This window comes from Mustela nivalis (genome assembly GCF_964662115.1).
Source record: "Mustela nivalis genome assembly, chromosome: 4".
In the NCBI taxonomy this organism is placed as follows: Eukaryota; Metazoa; Chordata; class Mammalia; order Carnivora; family Mustelidae; genus Mustela; species Mustela nivalis.
This window is the reverse complement of record NC_139023.1, coordinates 34730812-34745180: the sequence shown is the minus strand read 5'-3', so window position 1 is coordinate 34745180 and position 14369 is coordinate 34730812. Positions and strand designations below refer to the sequence as shown.

The window sequence follows — 14369 nt, the reverse complement described above, 5'->3', positions numbered from 1 at the left end:
TTATAACAAAAAAGCTGCCATACTCTTAAGTAGCAGTGTTTTGAATAAACATCAAATTATATGGATGGTCTTCTGAAGACCCTTAACAGAAAGTCAACAGTACTGACAGTTCATATAGGTGCTGTGTGTTTTGGAGGCTCTACTGAGTCTGTATGCATGAATATTTAATTAGCCATTTTAACTCTGTTTATTGAGGTCTTAGCAAAATTAATTTACTGAAGGTAGATTTGTAAGGTACATCATCCATTGACTGTTAAAATTAGCTGACACATTTTGAAATTCCATATTCCTGTTTACTTGTTAGGATTTGTTTTTTTACACATAGAATCCTAAAAAATCTTAGTGCATTATGAATTTAGTCAGTACTAGGTAGAAGGAACAATAAATAGAATTAAAGATTGTATTTCTACTGTATACTTTCTCACATTACTAAATTTAAGGTTTAAAAATTAATGTAGATCAGTCAACATACACATTTAAAAAAAATTTTTTTTAAAGATTTTATTTATTTGAGAGAGAGATAAAGCATAGTGGGTGGGAAAACAAGTGAAGCAGGCTCCCTGCTGAGTAAGGAGCTTGAGTCAGGGCTTGATTCCAGGACCCTGGGATCATGACCTGAGCTGAAGGCAGCTGCTTAACTAGTTTAGCCACCCAGGTGCCCCCTAAAACATATACATTTCTTTACACTATCAAAGATGTTATAATTTCTATAGTATGTAGAGCCAGAAGACTGAGTTTTGTTTTAATAGTAATTTTATTACAACTGATGATTAAAATAATGCCATTGTTTACTATTAATTTTTTATCCAGCTTAAAACTTCACATTTAGGGTTTTTTAACCCTAACCACATTTAGGGTTTTTTAACCATTTTAAAATATTCATTCATTCATTCATTCATTCATTCCCTTACTTTTACCTGCATTCACTCTTTCTGTTATGTTTTGATTTTTAAGCTGGGGATGCAGAGGGGGAGAGCTTTTTATGCAGACTCCACATCCAGCATGGAGCCCAACATGGGGCTGGGTCTCATAACCCTGAGATCATGACCTGAGTCCAGATCGAGAGTCACACACTTAACCATCTAAATCAGTTCTTTGTTTTTTTATTTTATTTATATTTATGTATTTTTTTGAGGATTTTAATTTATTTTTTGACAGCAAGAGAGGGAACGCAAGCAGGGGGAGTGAGAGAGGGAGAAGCAGGCTTCCTGCCAAACAAGGAGCCTGATGTGGAGCCCAATCCCTGGACCCTGGGATCCTGACTTGAGCTGAAGGACGCTTAACAACTGAGCCACCCAGGCACCCCCCCCCCTTTTTTTTTTGATTGAAGTATAGTTGGTGTACAATATTAGTTTCAGGTGTCATTTATATTTCTTTTTAGTCAACTAATTCTTAATGGTTTATAAATACCTCCCCCAGTATTTCATTATGAAAAATTTGAAGCATACAGAAAATATACCTTTTTCTCATTGAGATTGTTAGAAATCAAATCTTAAGATTTTTCCTTTCATATTGAAAGCAAACTGTCCCTTTCAATATGTTCATCTTTATTTCCTTAATAAAGATGTAATACTGTAATAGTTTGTATCCTCCCCATAAAGACTGTAAATAAAATAAATAAAATATAATTGGCAGTTAAAGAAGTAGGAAGTATTTATAATACAAACTTACAAATCTCTAAGGGAAGAGCTTCTCACTTTAAGAAAAGTTTTAAGGATGCCTGGGTGGCTCAGTCAAAGCATCTGTCTTTGGTTCAGGTCATGATCCCAGGAGTCCTGCATTGGATTCCTTGCTCAGTGGAGAGCCTGCTTCTCCCTCTGGCTGCCCTCTCCCTGCTTGTGCCCTCATGTGCGCTTGTGCACTCGCTCACTCTCTCTCTGACAAACAAATCTTCAAAAAATAATAAAAATAAAATAATTTTTTTAAAAGATTTTATTTATTTATTTGTCAGAGAGAGAGGGAGAGCAAGAGCGAGCACAGGCAGACAGAGTGGCAGGCAGAGTCAGAGGGAGAAGCAGGCTCCCTGTGGAGCAAGGAGCCCGATGTGGGACTCGATCCCATGACGCTGGGATCATGACCCGAGCCGAAGGCAGCTGCTTAACCAACTGAGCCACCAAGAATTTTTTATTTTATAAAATATATAACATAAAACTTATCATCTTGGTTTTTTTAATTGACATATAACATGTCATCTTATAAATGACAGTGTAACATGGACATCTTCACTGTTTCAAGTAAGTGTACAATTTATTATTGTTAAGTATATTCACATCATTATGCTACCAGTCTCCAGGACTTTTTTTTTAGAGCAGTTCTACATTCATAGCTAAATTGGGAGGAAGGTACAAAAATTTCCTATACACTCCCTCCCCTGCACACGCATAGCCTCCCCCATTATCAGCATCCTCTATCAGAATGGTACATTTGAGGAACCTGCATTGTCCTATCTCAGTCACCTGAAGTACTTAGTTTTTATTATGGTTCACTCTTGGTGTTGTCCATTCTATGCATTTGAACAAGTGTGTAATGACATGTATCCATCATTATGGTATACAGAGTATTATCACCCCCCCTAAAAGTCCTCTGAGCCCTCACTCTTCATCCTTCTTTCCTACCCCTTCCCACCTTTTCATCTTTCAAAACTGAAAGCATACCTATTAAATAATAACTTCCCATTCCTCTTACCCTTCTGGCAATGACAGTCACCATTCTACTTTCTGTCTCTGAATTTGGCTTTTCTAAGTACCTCATGAATCATACTATTTGTCTTTTATTCCTGGCTTTACTTAACATGTCAAGATTCATCCATGTTGGAGTGCCTCGGTGGCTCAGTCGTTAAGCATCTGCCTTCAGCTCAGGTCATGATTCCAGGGTCCTTGGATCAGGCCCCACATTGGGCCTGATCCTGCTCGGTGGGAGGCTTGCTTCTCCCTTTCTCACTCCCCCTGCTTGTGTTTCCTCTCTCGCTGTGTCTCTCTCTGTCAAATAAATAAATCTTACCAAAAGAAAAAAAAAAAAAAGATTTATCCATGTTGTAACATGTGTCTGATTTGTCTTTCTTTTTAAGGCTGAATACTATTCCAGTGTGTGTATATATATACCACATTTTATTTATTCATGGGTTGATGGAAATGAGTTACTTCCACCTTCTGGCTATTGTGATTAATGTTTGTTGTGAACATGGGTGTACAAATATCTCTGTCCCTGCTTTTCATTTATTTTGGATATGTACCTACAAGTGGAATTGTTAGATCATATGGTAATTCTGTTGTTTAATTTTTTTTGAAGAATTGCTATACTGGGGGTGCCTGGGTGGCTCAGCTGGGTGGCTGAGCTGAAGCGTCTGTCTTCAGCTCAGGTCATGCCTGGGATCAAGCCCTGCATTGGGCTCCCTGCTCAGTGGGAAGCCTGCTTCTCCCTCTTCCACTCCCCCAGCTTGTATACCCTCTCTCTCTGTCTTTCTCTCTCTCTCTCTCTGTCAAATAAATAAACAAAACCTTAAAAAAAAAAAAAAAAGAATTGCTATTGCTATACTGTTTTCTGTAATTGTTGTTCCATTTTGCATTTCCACTAACTGGGCATAAGGATTCCAGTGACTCCACATCTTCACCAGCTACTTTTGTCTTTGTTTTGTTTTGTTTGATAGTAGCCATTTTAATGGATGTGAGGTAGTATCTCATTGATTTCTTTTTTTAATGATTAGTGATATTAAGCATCTTTTCCTGGGCTTTAGAAGATTTATATATCTTCTGTGGAGAATTTTTTTTTAAGTCCCTTCTTATTTTTTAATTGGGTTTTTGTTGTTGAGTTATAGGAGTTCTTTATATATTCCAGACATTAACCCTTTATCAGATACATGATTTGCAAGTATTTTCTCCAATTCTTTGGATTGCCTTTCACTCTATTGTTTTTATCCTTTATAAAGGAGGTTTTTCTGTCTACACAGTTAACTTTGATGTAGTCAGACCACTTTCTCTGTTTTTTCTGTTGTTGCCTGTGCTTTTGATGTCCCATCCAAGAAATCATTGTCAACTCCAATGTCATGAAGCTTTTGTGTAAATTTTTGTGTTATATACATGCGTGAATTAAATGATACTTTTTAAGCAAAAATAACTTGCTCTAGTTCAGAATGTTGTGGAATGATATCACACTTGCTTTAAAGTAAGGGATAATTGCTTGGTGATATCGTATGTTTTAGGAGTGGCACTGAAAGTAAGCTAAATATACTAGTTTATCACCTTAACTTTATGTCTAGAGAAATGGATAAAAATTTAAGTCAGTGAGTAAAGCTGACCAGAAGGATATTGGCAACAATAAGAAAAGCAAGTCCAGCTCAGAATGGTTTGACTTGTCTTAAAAAATGGAAAGCTCATTCTTTCATTTTGTAAAGTAAAAAGAGAAAAATGTGATAGGCAGATACATAAATTTCTGTAAATTACATGATTAAGATAAAATCTAGATTATTTTTAGCTCCACTGGTTTTTATATTTTATTCAGAAAACATCCACTTTGCTTTTGTCGTGCAGCATGTTCTTAACTGCAATATTTTCCTGTTTTGATTTATAGGGCAGCCGCAATGACTCTCCGCACGGTATTATTGTCATTGCAAGCCCTTTTGGCAGCTGCAGAACCAGATGATCCACAAGATGCAGTAGTAGCAAATCAGGTAAGGTAGCTGCTTTTGAAAGACTTCCTTATATTTACCTGTGAGTCTCTACTACTGTAATGGTCTGCAGTATTAACACATGTGCGTAGTTCTATGGAACTAAATCTGGAGATGGTTTTCTTTCTTGTGGTGAGATTATTTTGTCAGATGTAATAGTGAAAACTTTATTTTTACTATATTAATTAGGTATATGATAGATGCTTTTTAAAAAAATATTAATGGAAATTTTCAGACACAATGTCAAGATTATACAGTAAAAACTGATAATCCTACCTACATCTGGATTCTGTGATTGACATTTTACTATACATGCTTTATCCTACATGTATCCATCTGTCTATCCCTCCATTTAGTGATAATCCCTCCCTGGTGAAAATTTTTTGTAATTGTATAAATTTATTTCTGTGTTATAAAAATAGAGATAAACTTGTACATATTTTACACTAGTTACAGAACAGCAGTGAACGGTCACTTGATCCTCTTTCACATTTAAGAGAACTGAAATCTGAATGCTCAAAACACTCTACTGGAACTATGGCTTTTATGTGCACAAAAAACAAAATCCCTGAGAAACCATTTAATATTTTTTCTTCAAGTAGAACTCTCCTTGGAGGATCACAGTTCTGAGGTTCAGGTTGTAAAACATTGGCTCCTTGTTCTCCCCGACCTGATGATAATTTTAACCAGCTCCTGCTATGGCTGAAGTGGCACAGTAAAAGTTACCAAGGATCTTATTATTATTGCCAAATGGAATAAATATTTTTCAGTTCTGATCTTTCAGTTGTGATCTGATCACCAAGGCAGAGGTCAGCAAATTAGAACTAGAGTAGCTATTTTTGTAAATAATGTTTTATTGGAATACAGCCACATTCATTTGTTTACCTCCCAGCCACAAGTGGCAGGGTTGAGTAGTTGCAACAAAAAACAGTATGATTAAAAGCTTGAGGTAGTTATTATCTGGTCTTGTGAGAAAGTTTACCAATCCCTATTCTAAGCCATTAGGATTTACTGAGCCTTTTTTTCACCCCTCCACCTAAAATTTTTTTCTTCTCTTGACTTCTGAGTTAATTACTCTCTTCTCATCTTGGTAGTTGTAGTTGTTTCTTCTTAGTTCCTACAATTATTTCTCTTCTTTCTCCTTTTAAATATAGTACCTTGGTTTAGACATTGTTCCTTTTATTTTCCATTACATAGTCGCTTGGATGATCATACCCAGACTGGTATTATCACCTGTCAGTTGAGAAAATGTTTAGGTTTGACCTCTCCCTGAGTGCAAGAGCCTATTCAGAACTGGATAGTTCTATATGAATTCTTCATGGCTACCTCAGTACAGCATTCCCATACTGAACATAGAAAATTAAGTCCTGCAAACTTGTCCATCCTTGCTTGATACCATCATCAGCTTAATTAAATATCTAAGCCACAGACTTGGAATTCTCTGTGCCTCCTTTTCTCTTGGTGATTCTGTTCCCAGTGTCTCTGTCATCATACTTCTCTGATTTGCCTTAGTTCACATTTTAAAAAACTTCTCAGGCACCGGGGTGGCCTAGTGGTTTAAATGTCTGCCTTTGGATCAGGTTATAATCTCAGGTCCTGGGATGGAGTCCGACAACAGCTTCTCTGTTCAGTTGGGAGTCTGCTTCTCCCTCTCACTCCCCCTCTATGCTCGTTGTGTACGTTCTCCCTCTCTCTCTCAGATAAATAAGTAAATAAATAAAAAAAGTTAAAAATTTTTCTCAATTTAACTGCTCTGATAGCTGTGCCTTCCTTGGCCTCTTCCTCATCCCGTCTTCTACATTGTTGCCAGTGAGCTTTTTAAAGTACAAATCTTACTTTACTTTACTACTAAAAACCTATTAGAAGCTCTGCTGTCACCACTTGGAAATCCACATTCTTTAGTTTGCAGAGTCTTTCCATGATTTGAACTATCTTCAAAACCCAGCTTCATCTCAGAAATTCTTACTATTCCTTGGACTTCTGCTTTCTCAAGATGGTATTCATTTCTGCTGGTCATTTCACCCAATCTGCCATTTTCCCCTGCCTGTTCCTCTTAGTAAACCTATTCCTTTCCCTTGAAAAGCTGTTCACTCCTTATTTTATATATATCTTCGTTAATACATTCTACTGTTGTTTGTGTCAGTGTGCTTAGAATTAGGGTTTTACAGGGGCACCTGGGTGGCTCAGTGGGTTAAGCCTCTGCCTTCGGCTCAGGTCATGATCCCAGGGTCCTGGGATCAAGCCCCACATCATGCTCTCTGCTCTGCAGGGAGCCTGCTTCCTCCTCTCTCTCTGCTTGCCTCTCTGCCTACTTGTGATCTTTGTCAGATAAATAAAAAAAAAATCTTTTAAAAAAAAATTTAAAAAAAAAAGAATTAGGGTTTTACATGCTGTATATATGTGCTGTTCATTTGCTTTCGGTAGTCAGAGGCATGGCTTGAATCTCAGCTTTGATTTCCTGTGGAATTCTGAGCCTTAAAGGCTGACGTTGGATTTAGAGCTTTCCTCTAGCTACTAAAACAGTTCAATAATTTGACTCACTTCCTCGTTAGGAATTAACAAGGTAGAAACTAGATATGTCATTATAATATATAATAGAAGCTGATCAGTCTTAAAATAGTCAATACATGTAAAATACTTTTAAAAGAAATATTAAAGTGAATTGGACAGTTATTTTAAACTTATACTTAATTAAGTAATGTTGGTTCCAGAGTATTTAAGAATAAATTTGTATCTTCTAATAAGAATGGCAAGTCTTACCTTTTAAAAGTATCATGAGTTCATAAACATCTCAAAACATGCTGTAAATTAAGATTGCGTATCAAGACATCTGGCTGGCTCAGTTGGTGGAGCACATGACTTTTAATCGTAGGGTTGTAAGTTTGAGCCCCATGACAGGTGTAGAGATTACTTAAAAATCTTTTTTTTCCTCTAAGTAGGCTCCATGCCCAACATGGGGCCTAACCTGACAACACCGAGAGCAAGAGATGCATGCTGTACCAACTGAGCCAGCCAGGTGCCCCCCAAATAAAATCTTTTTTTAAAAAGACTTTGCACATGATATTTCCTTAAATCATTCCATACTAATACATAAAACAGCAAAAAAATAGTTGTATTTTTTTCTGAGCTGTGGTTAATACAGAAGTCAGTCACATTTGTTAGTTAATGTCCATACAGTTTTAGAAGCAAATAATTCAGTTTGGTTGTATAATGTTTGACACGGCAGTTTTGAAACACGTCCATACCTCACTTCACGTCATATTCGCTTTCTGTTATTTGTATCTCTTGAAATTGGAGATTTAAGTTGATAAATATAATTGGTCTTTTTTTTTTTTTTTTTTTTTTCTTGGTCAGCACTTGTGAATCACAGCTTCAGGTCAGACTTTTTTTCTTGAGTGACCTCATTTGCAACAGAAAGTTGTTGAATCAATCACATTTTAAATATAAATTACTTTTACTTAGAAAAAGCCAGTTCTTAGGTAATTAAGTATTGAATATTGTGACTGCATTGTCATGTCTTTCAATGTTTTTCTTCATTATAGTACAAACAAAATCCTGAAATGTTCAAACAGACAGCTCGACTTTGGGCACATGTGTATGCTGGAGCACCAGTTTCTAGTCCAGAATACACCAAAAAAATAGAAAATCTATGTGCTATGGGCTTTGATAGGGTAAGTACCAAAAGGCTTTCTTATTTTGATACATTGATTGATTTAAAATTATTGCTGCAAATCATTGGCTGACAAGAGTGGTTCAGAGATACTCTGAATCTAATTTTGTTAAACTTTATTCTGTTATAACAATCAGTGATTTTTTCTTTTCCTTTTGCTAATTCCAGTCATTGGTTTAGGAGCTTTTTATGCACTAGAAATACAAGGCAACTTTAAAAACACACACACACACACACACACACACACACACACACACACACGAAGAAGAAAACAAGGTGTGCTTTGTCAATATATAGTTAGGATTCAGTATTTTTAAAATATTTTGAGATTTGATTTTTTTGTTGTTCCCTTTTCTTCTCTACAGAATGCGGTAATAGTGGCCTTGTCTTCAAAATCATGGGATGTAGAGACTGCAACAGAATTGCTTCTGAGTAACTGAGGCATAGAGAAAGCTGCTGATATAGTCAAGCTTGCCCCTTCTTGAGGAGCATCAACATCTGTTATTTTTAGGATTCTGCATAGATTTCTTTTAAACTGGCATTCTTGCCTAATGATGTTATCTAGGCAACATTGGAGACTGAAAAAAATCCCTGCTCTGTAAATAAAGCTAATTAAACGTCTGTGTAAATTTAAAAAGGGGAAATACTTTAATTTTTTTCTTAATAGTGTAAAAATTCTTTGAGCTAAGCTAAAACCATGGAAAAAACATGCTACTTTAGTGTTTAGCAGTGTACCAAGACTAGCAAGAGTTTGCTTCAGGATTTCGTTGAATAATTAAGATAATATTTTGAGTGTGTCAGGGCCATTCAAATTGTTGGTGTTTGCATCACAGCTACCTTAACTGTTTTTAACATGGATCCTCTGTGCCTGTGAATTTACTTGCATGCTTGTACTTGACTTCTTAGAATGGGTAGCTGAAAAGACCACCATTTTAAGCATCTGAGAATTATTAAATATGAGATTTATCCAGAATTGAAGATGGTGACCTATTCAGAGCCTTTTTGTCCTTGTCAGCAGACTGGGACACCATATCTATTTTTCCCCCTCTCACCACACACAGCGAATATTCCAGTAGTAAATTTCTCTCTTTGGTGGAGAAATGTGCCTCGGGGCAGTATCCCTTGCTCCATATTTAGGTCGTAAATTTGGAATGTTTTGTTATAGTCCTTCACTCTTAACTTTCCTGTGTGAGTAATAATGTAAAAATGGAGCTGCCAATTTTGTTCCTCTTGCAAAAACAATAAATACTTGATGTTGCAGTATTCCCAAGATTCAATGAAAGAACCCAACTTAGTTTTTCAGTGAATTTGACATCTTTCTATTTTTAAACTGATGAATTTTTCTTTGAGAACTTGCAAGGATGCAATCAGCTGTTGGCAGTTTTTTAGACTAATTTTGGCTTCATAGAGGTTGCTTTAGCAGGTCCTTTCCCAGTCACTCTTGCTTGCATTTGCCCCTATTGATGCCTGAAAGCTGTGTGGTGTTTTATTGTACATACTTCAGATACACATAGGAATAGAAGTGTGTTATAAATCTAGCTTTCTTTATGATGTTTCTGATAATATGAGAATTGAAAACTTTACCTTTTCTTGTACATAGTCAGACTTTCTATTCGTATTAAAGTTACATTTCATTCTAAGTTCAAAAGTTTGAAAATTGTTAGTTTTGCAAGCTCAAACACTAATGTGACCATTTTATGAAGGCTGAAATGGATTTATGCAGGCAGTTCTATACATAGAAACACAGTTCTTATTAAAATTTCAGGACCAATGCAAAATAAGAAAAATGTAATGGAATGAAAATGAATGAAAGTAAGGCTGTATATTGGAAGTCATATTATAAAAGGTTTGCTTTCTTCAAGTGTTATTTATCCTAAATTATAATCATTAAGTGTTTGGAAAATAGTTTTGAACCATAAATTCAGTATAATTTCATTTGACTTCTCAATAATCTTAGAAGCAATAAAAGAACCATTATTAACTATATTGTAATGTTAAAGATGTGAAGGTTCTTCCAAAAACTTGTAAGGCTTTCCTAATTAATAGTAAGCTCTTGTAGTTAATATTATTGCATACTAAACACAAGTTGCTATGTTTTTTTCCCCTATATATTTGCTCAAGCATAAATTTCTTTATACAATCACCTCTTTTAATTGTTATAGTTTAGTTACTTTCTAAGATGCCAAAGGAAACAAGATTTTTTCTTTATTTATTTTAAATAGCTAAAACCTTGTACTTTTCCTTATATTTTGAAGTAAGGTTGGGATTGTGTGGAATGTGGACAGTTTTGTTCCACTGTTGGTTAGATTTTTTTTTCTTTTTTTTTTTTTTAAGTGGAGGGTTGGCTTGGTAATACTTGGATTATTTTAAATATCAAACACATCTACCCAATTTACTATTTGCCTATATTATCAGAGTATATTTAATTGTCCTGTGGTTAGACAAAAGAGAGAATAAACTCAGAGGTTACTAAGGTCAAACATTACCTACTTAGCTCTTGGAGGCAGCTATACCTTTATACCTTGCCTTTGATTTTTATGCACATTAATGCCATAGGTAATCTCATCCAACTGCAATCAACATGTTCAATGCCCAGGAAATTGAAAAGTATAATATTTAGTATAAGAGGTTCTCCATAATTCATTTTTCATTTCAAAAATTTATTTACCTCATTTACATTAAATGTGATAATCCCTCTTTCCTTTCTGGTGCATTTCCCACTGTCCTCCTGTTTCTTGTTTTTTACTTCTCTACGGATAAATGCATTTCCCTAAACATAAAAACTAAGGCAATTGCTTTTTTTTCTCTGGTCTTACGGGTTTGGGAAAAGGACACTAAAACTGCAGGTCTAGAGAAAAGGTACCCTGGTGGAAATTATTTTTATAATTCTCAATTTTTTGTGATTTGTCAGTTGTAAAGACCTCAAAAATTATGGAATATATATATGTGAAAATCTTATTAGGGCAGGCAGATTTGCTAGAGGTCACTGATATTCCAGTAGGTTTTTATTATAATTGGGTCTATTTCCTGGGTATGTGCCCAACTTTTTAAAAGGACAAATACTTAGTTGTATAGTATTTCACTACAGATTACTGAGTGCACGAATAGCGATTTGTCACCCAAGTAAGTATACAGTAGGTGGTATATCAATATTTGAGAACTTTGTACTAAATTAGATTCTCTGAGTTAGCTCCCCAAAATATTTGGAATTGTGACTGTGGTTTACTTAAATACATAATAACATTCAAGTATATATATGTTTGGATTCTGGGTATTTTGCTTTTGAGGAGAGTAATCTATGAAATGAAAGACTGACTTTTTTTTTCATTTTGGAGATCTTTCACATTTGTGATTGTTGGTGGCGCTTAAAACTATGCAAAAATAATTTTTTAAAGTATCTGTAAGAAAGAATTGGCAGTTAAAATGGATGTTGCTTATTTATGCACTACAGAATGCAGCATATTGTGTTACTGTTTAGGCTGCTTATCAATAAGTTTATCAATGTGAAAAGCAGATCTTGGTTATAAGTGTATGCCTGATTTGAGCTTTTAAAACTCTGCAGTAGGGGTATGATAATGTTTCCACAGTACTTGTAGCAACACGGGAAATAAAGCATTTTTGTTGTTTTAAAGATTTAAGGTGGGTTCAGGCAGGGGGAAGGGTTGGAGCCAGGTATACTTTCTTGTACATAGATGGAAACAATGTTTGGATATGATAAAGGAAGCCGTCTGTTTACAGTTAACTTTCTTTCATGGACTTTTACAAAATGATGTTGTATTAATCACTTTTTCTAATTCAAGAAATTTCAATTCCAGGGTACAAACCATTGGTTTAAAAAATTTGCATTTCCATTCCTTTAGTACCAGTTTAAAATAAATGCTTAACATCAGCTGTTTGCTATCACTGGGGAAGAAGGCAACTTGAAGTATTTACTGATAAATAGCCTTTTTCCCAAATGTTACTTTTCTGCAGTGTCTAACATATAATGTCACATGTTCTATTTGCACTGTTGCAATATGGATCAAAAATCTGGTGGCATAGGGATAGGGGAATGTTAGTCTCTCCCTTGTCCCTTTTATTCTGTTAACTGCTTTATTGGACTGATCTACCCTCATAAACCTGTGATCATCACCTAAATGTAAGTTGTGAATGTGTCACCTTTTGCTTGGTTACTTCAACCATGCTGCTATATATAATCAGGTGTGGCACGGTTTATCAGTTTGGTTCTAGGGGGTGAGTGAATACAAATCATTGCACTGTGCTGTTAAATGATCCTTGTGTGCTTGCTGTTACCTACTTTTTACAGGCATCATAATAAAAGCTAGACTATTTCTTTGGGGGGAAAGAGACTTATTTAATGTAATTTAAAGACTTTTCCAATAGAAAATGAAATACTATTGAAAATAATATCTATTTTTTAGCTTTCAGCAATTGATGGTGCTTTGTTGTGGTGTCTGCTGGAAGTCTACTGCCATTATAGGGATTCTCATTAACCTCACTGAGAAAGAACCTTGCTTGTTAGCTTCTCTAGATCTCTATTCTAAATAATCTGTTAGTGATGATAAATTCTGTAGGAGGGTCTATTCTGAGCCATTAACTTCCTGTAAGGGGAAAATGGGAGGGTTACCAGAAAGACCATTGAAGCAGGGTGGGCTATGGGTGGAGGGTTGGGTATTTGTCTTGAGAATTAAAAACTACGAAACACTTTTGTACACAACTGATTTTTTAAAAAATAAACACATTTTTAAAGATGTTGAATTTTTTTTCCCCCCTTACTGGGAATTCTTAAAAATAAATGCCTGCATGTTTTCCCCGAAAATGGTTTATATCTTCTTTCTGGGTACATCTAGGTAGGCAGTTAAACTTCAGCATTACTTTGAGCAAGAGAAAGAAGCAAGTAGATGTGTCTTCTAGACAAAGTTCATAGTAACAAGCATATGATGATAAAAGGGATAAATTATATTGGATCTTTGAATTTTAAAATTCATTGAAACTTTAAAGTTAACTAATTTGAAAATAGAGTATTATTTGGCTAAGTTCTGGTCCAAAATTTAGAGTAATCTAGAGTGAATTGGCACTGAAAGTAATGTTTCCTGTTTTCATATATGTGCACCAATCATTCTGGAAAGGAGGGTGACTCTTCCCATGGAAAAGACTTGAATTGTTTCAGAAAGTCATGCATTACTAACCTTGGATTACTCCCTGCCTCATAATTTTAAGAGGCTATATCGGTTAAGATTTGTACTAGTTTTTTCATATGGCAAAACTGATTGTTACTTTATGTCTCTAGGGCATTCATAACCAGCTTTCAGCAGACCTATGACTTTTCTGTAGCCTGGAGATGGAATTGCCCCTGACTGGAATACTAGTATGAAGTGCTCTTTTCATGGAGCAAGCTGGATCTTTACATGTTAAGTCAAGAATAACAGATGGAATTCAAGTGAGCTCTCATACCAAACCCTAGGAAAAGGATGGTCAGATTTAAAGAGTAGTAAAGACTTGGTATATATTTTATTTCAATCGTCAAAGAATTAAAGATTTTCAGTAAAATAACATGAATTCTCCAATGCCTTTTAGGAGTATGTCCCACAGTAATACACTATCCATGTTTTCGTGTTGTAATGTTCATTTTGCCCCATTTAATTTCAGTAAAAAGACATTAAAGCACAACTGTATTCTAATCTTCCTATTGTAAATTACCTTTTAGTAAGATACAGAACCAAAGTCAAGAAGGCCAAGCTGTTCAGTCAGTATTAGTATTTGTAGAGCCTTTTAAAAATACACATAGGTAAAATAAGACAAATACTATAAAGCTGGACAACATTTGAGAAACCCAAAGTATATTTTATTTCTTACATAGTTAATATACCTAATACTTTCTCACTTACAGCATAAAAGCTTTGCTGCATGCACAGAATATGCCTAACTGGATTTAAGGGCAACTAGTAAGGCCTTTTCTTCACTCACACAACTAACATACAGCTCTTTAATTATTGTGTTTATTCCTCAGTCCATTTTTAATATGTGAAATATATA

The 14369-nt window shown here is 35.1% G+C and overlaps 2 protein-coding genes across 4 annotated transcripts in view; both read left to right on the top strand.

Annotated features, from left to right (window-relative positions):
* UBE2K (ubiquitin conjugating enzyme E2 K) overlaps positions 1-13091 on the top strand; it is a 75183-nt gene extending 62092 nt beyond the window's left edge. For all 3 annotated transcript variants that reach the window (XM_082728899.1, XM_082728900.1, XM_082728901.1), the window contains 3 exons: positions 4567-4666; positions 8206-8334; positions 8699-13091. In XM_082728899.1, coding sequence (XP_082585025.1) covers positions 4567-4666; positions 8206-8334; positions 8699-8773 — 304 coding nt within the window. In that variant the 3' untranslated portion in view covers positions 8774-13091. The remainder of the gene's footprint in view (positions 1-4566; positions 4667-8205; positions 8335-8698) is intronic.
* The window catches only part of LIAS (lipoic acid synthetase), a 475402-nt gene that overhangs the window by 268202 nt on the left and 192831 nt on the right, over positions 1-14369 (top strand). The window lies entirely within an intron of this gene.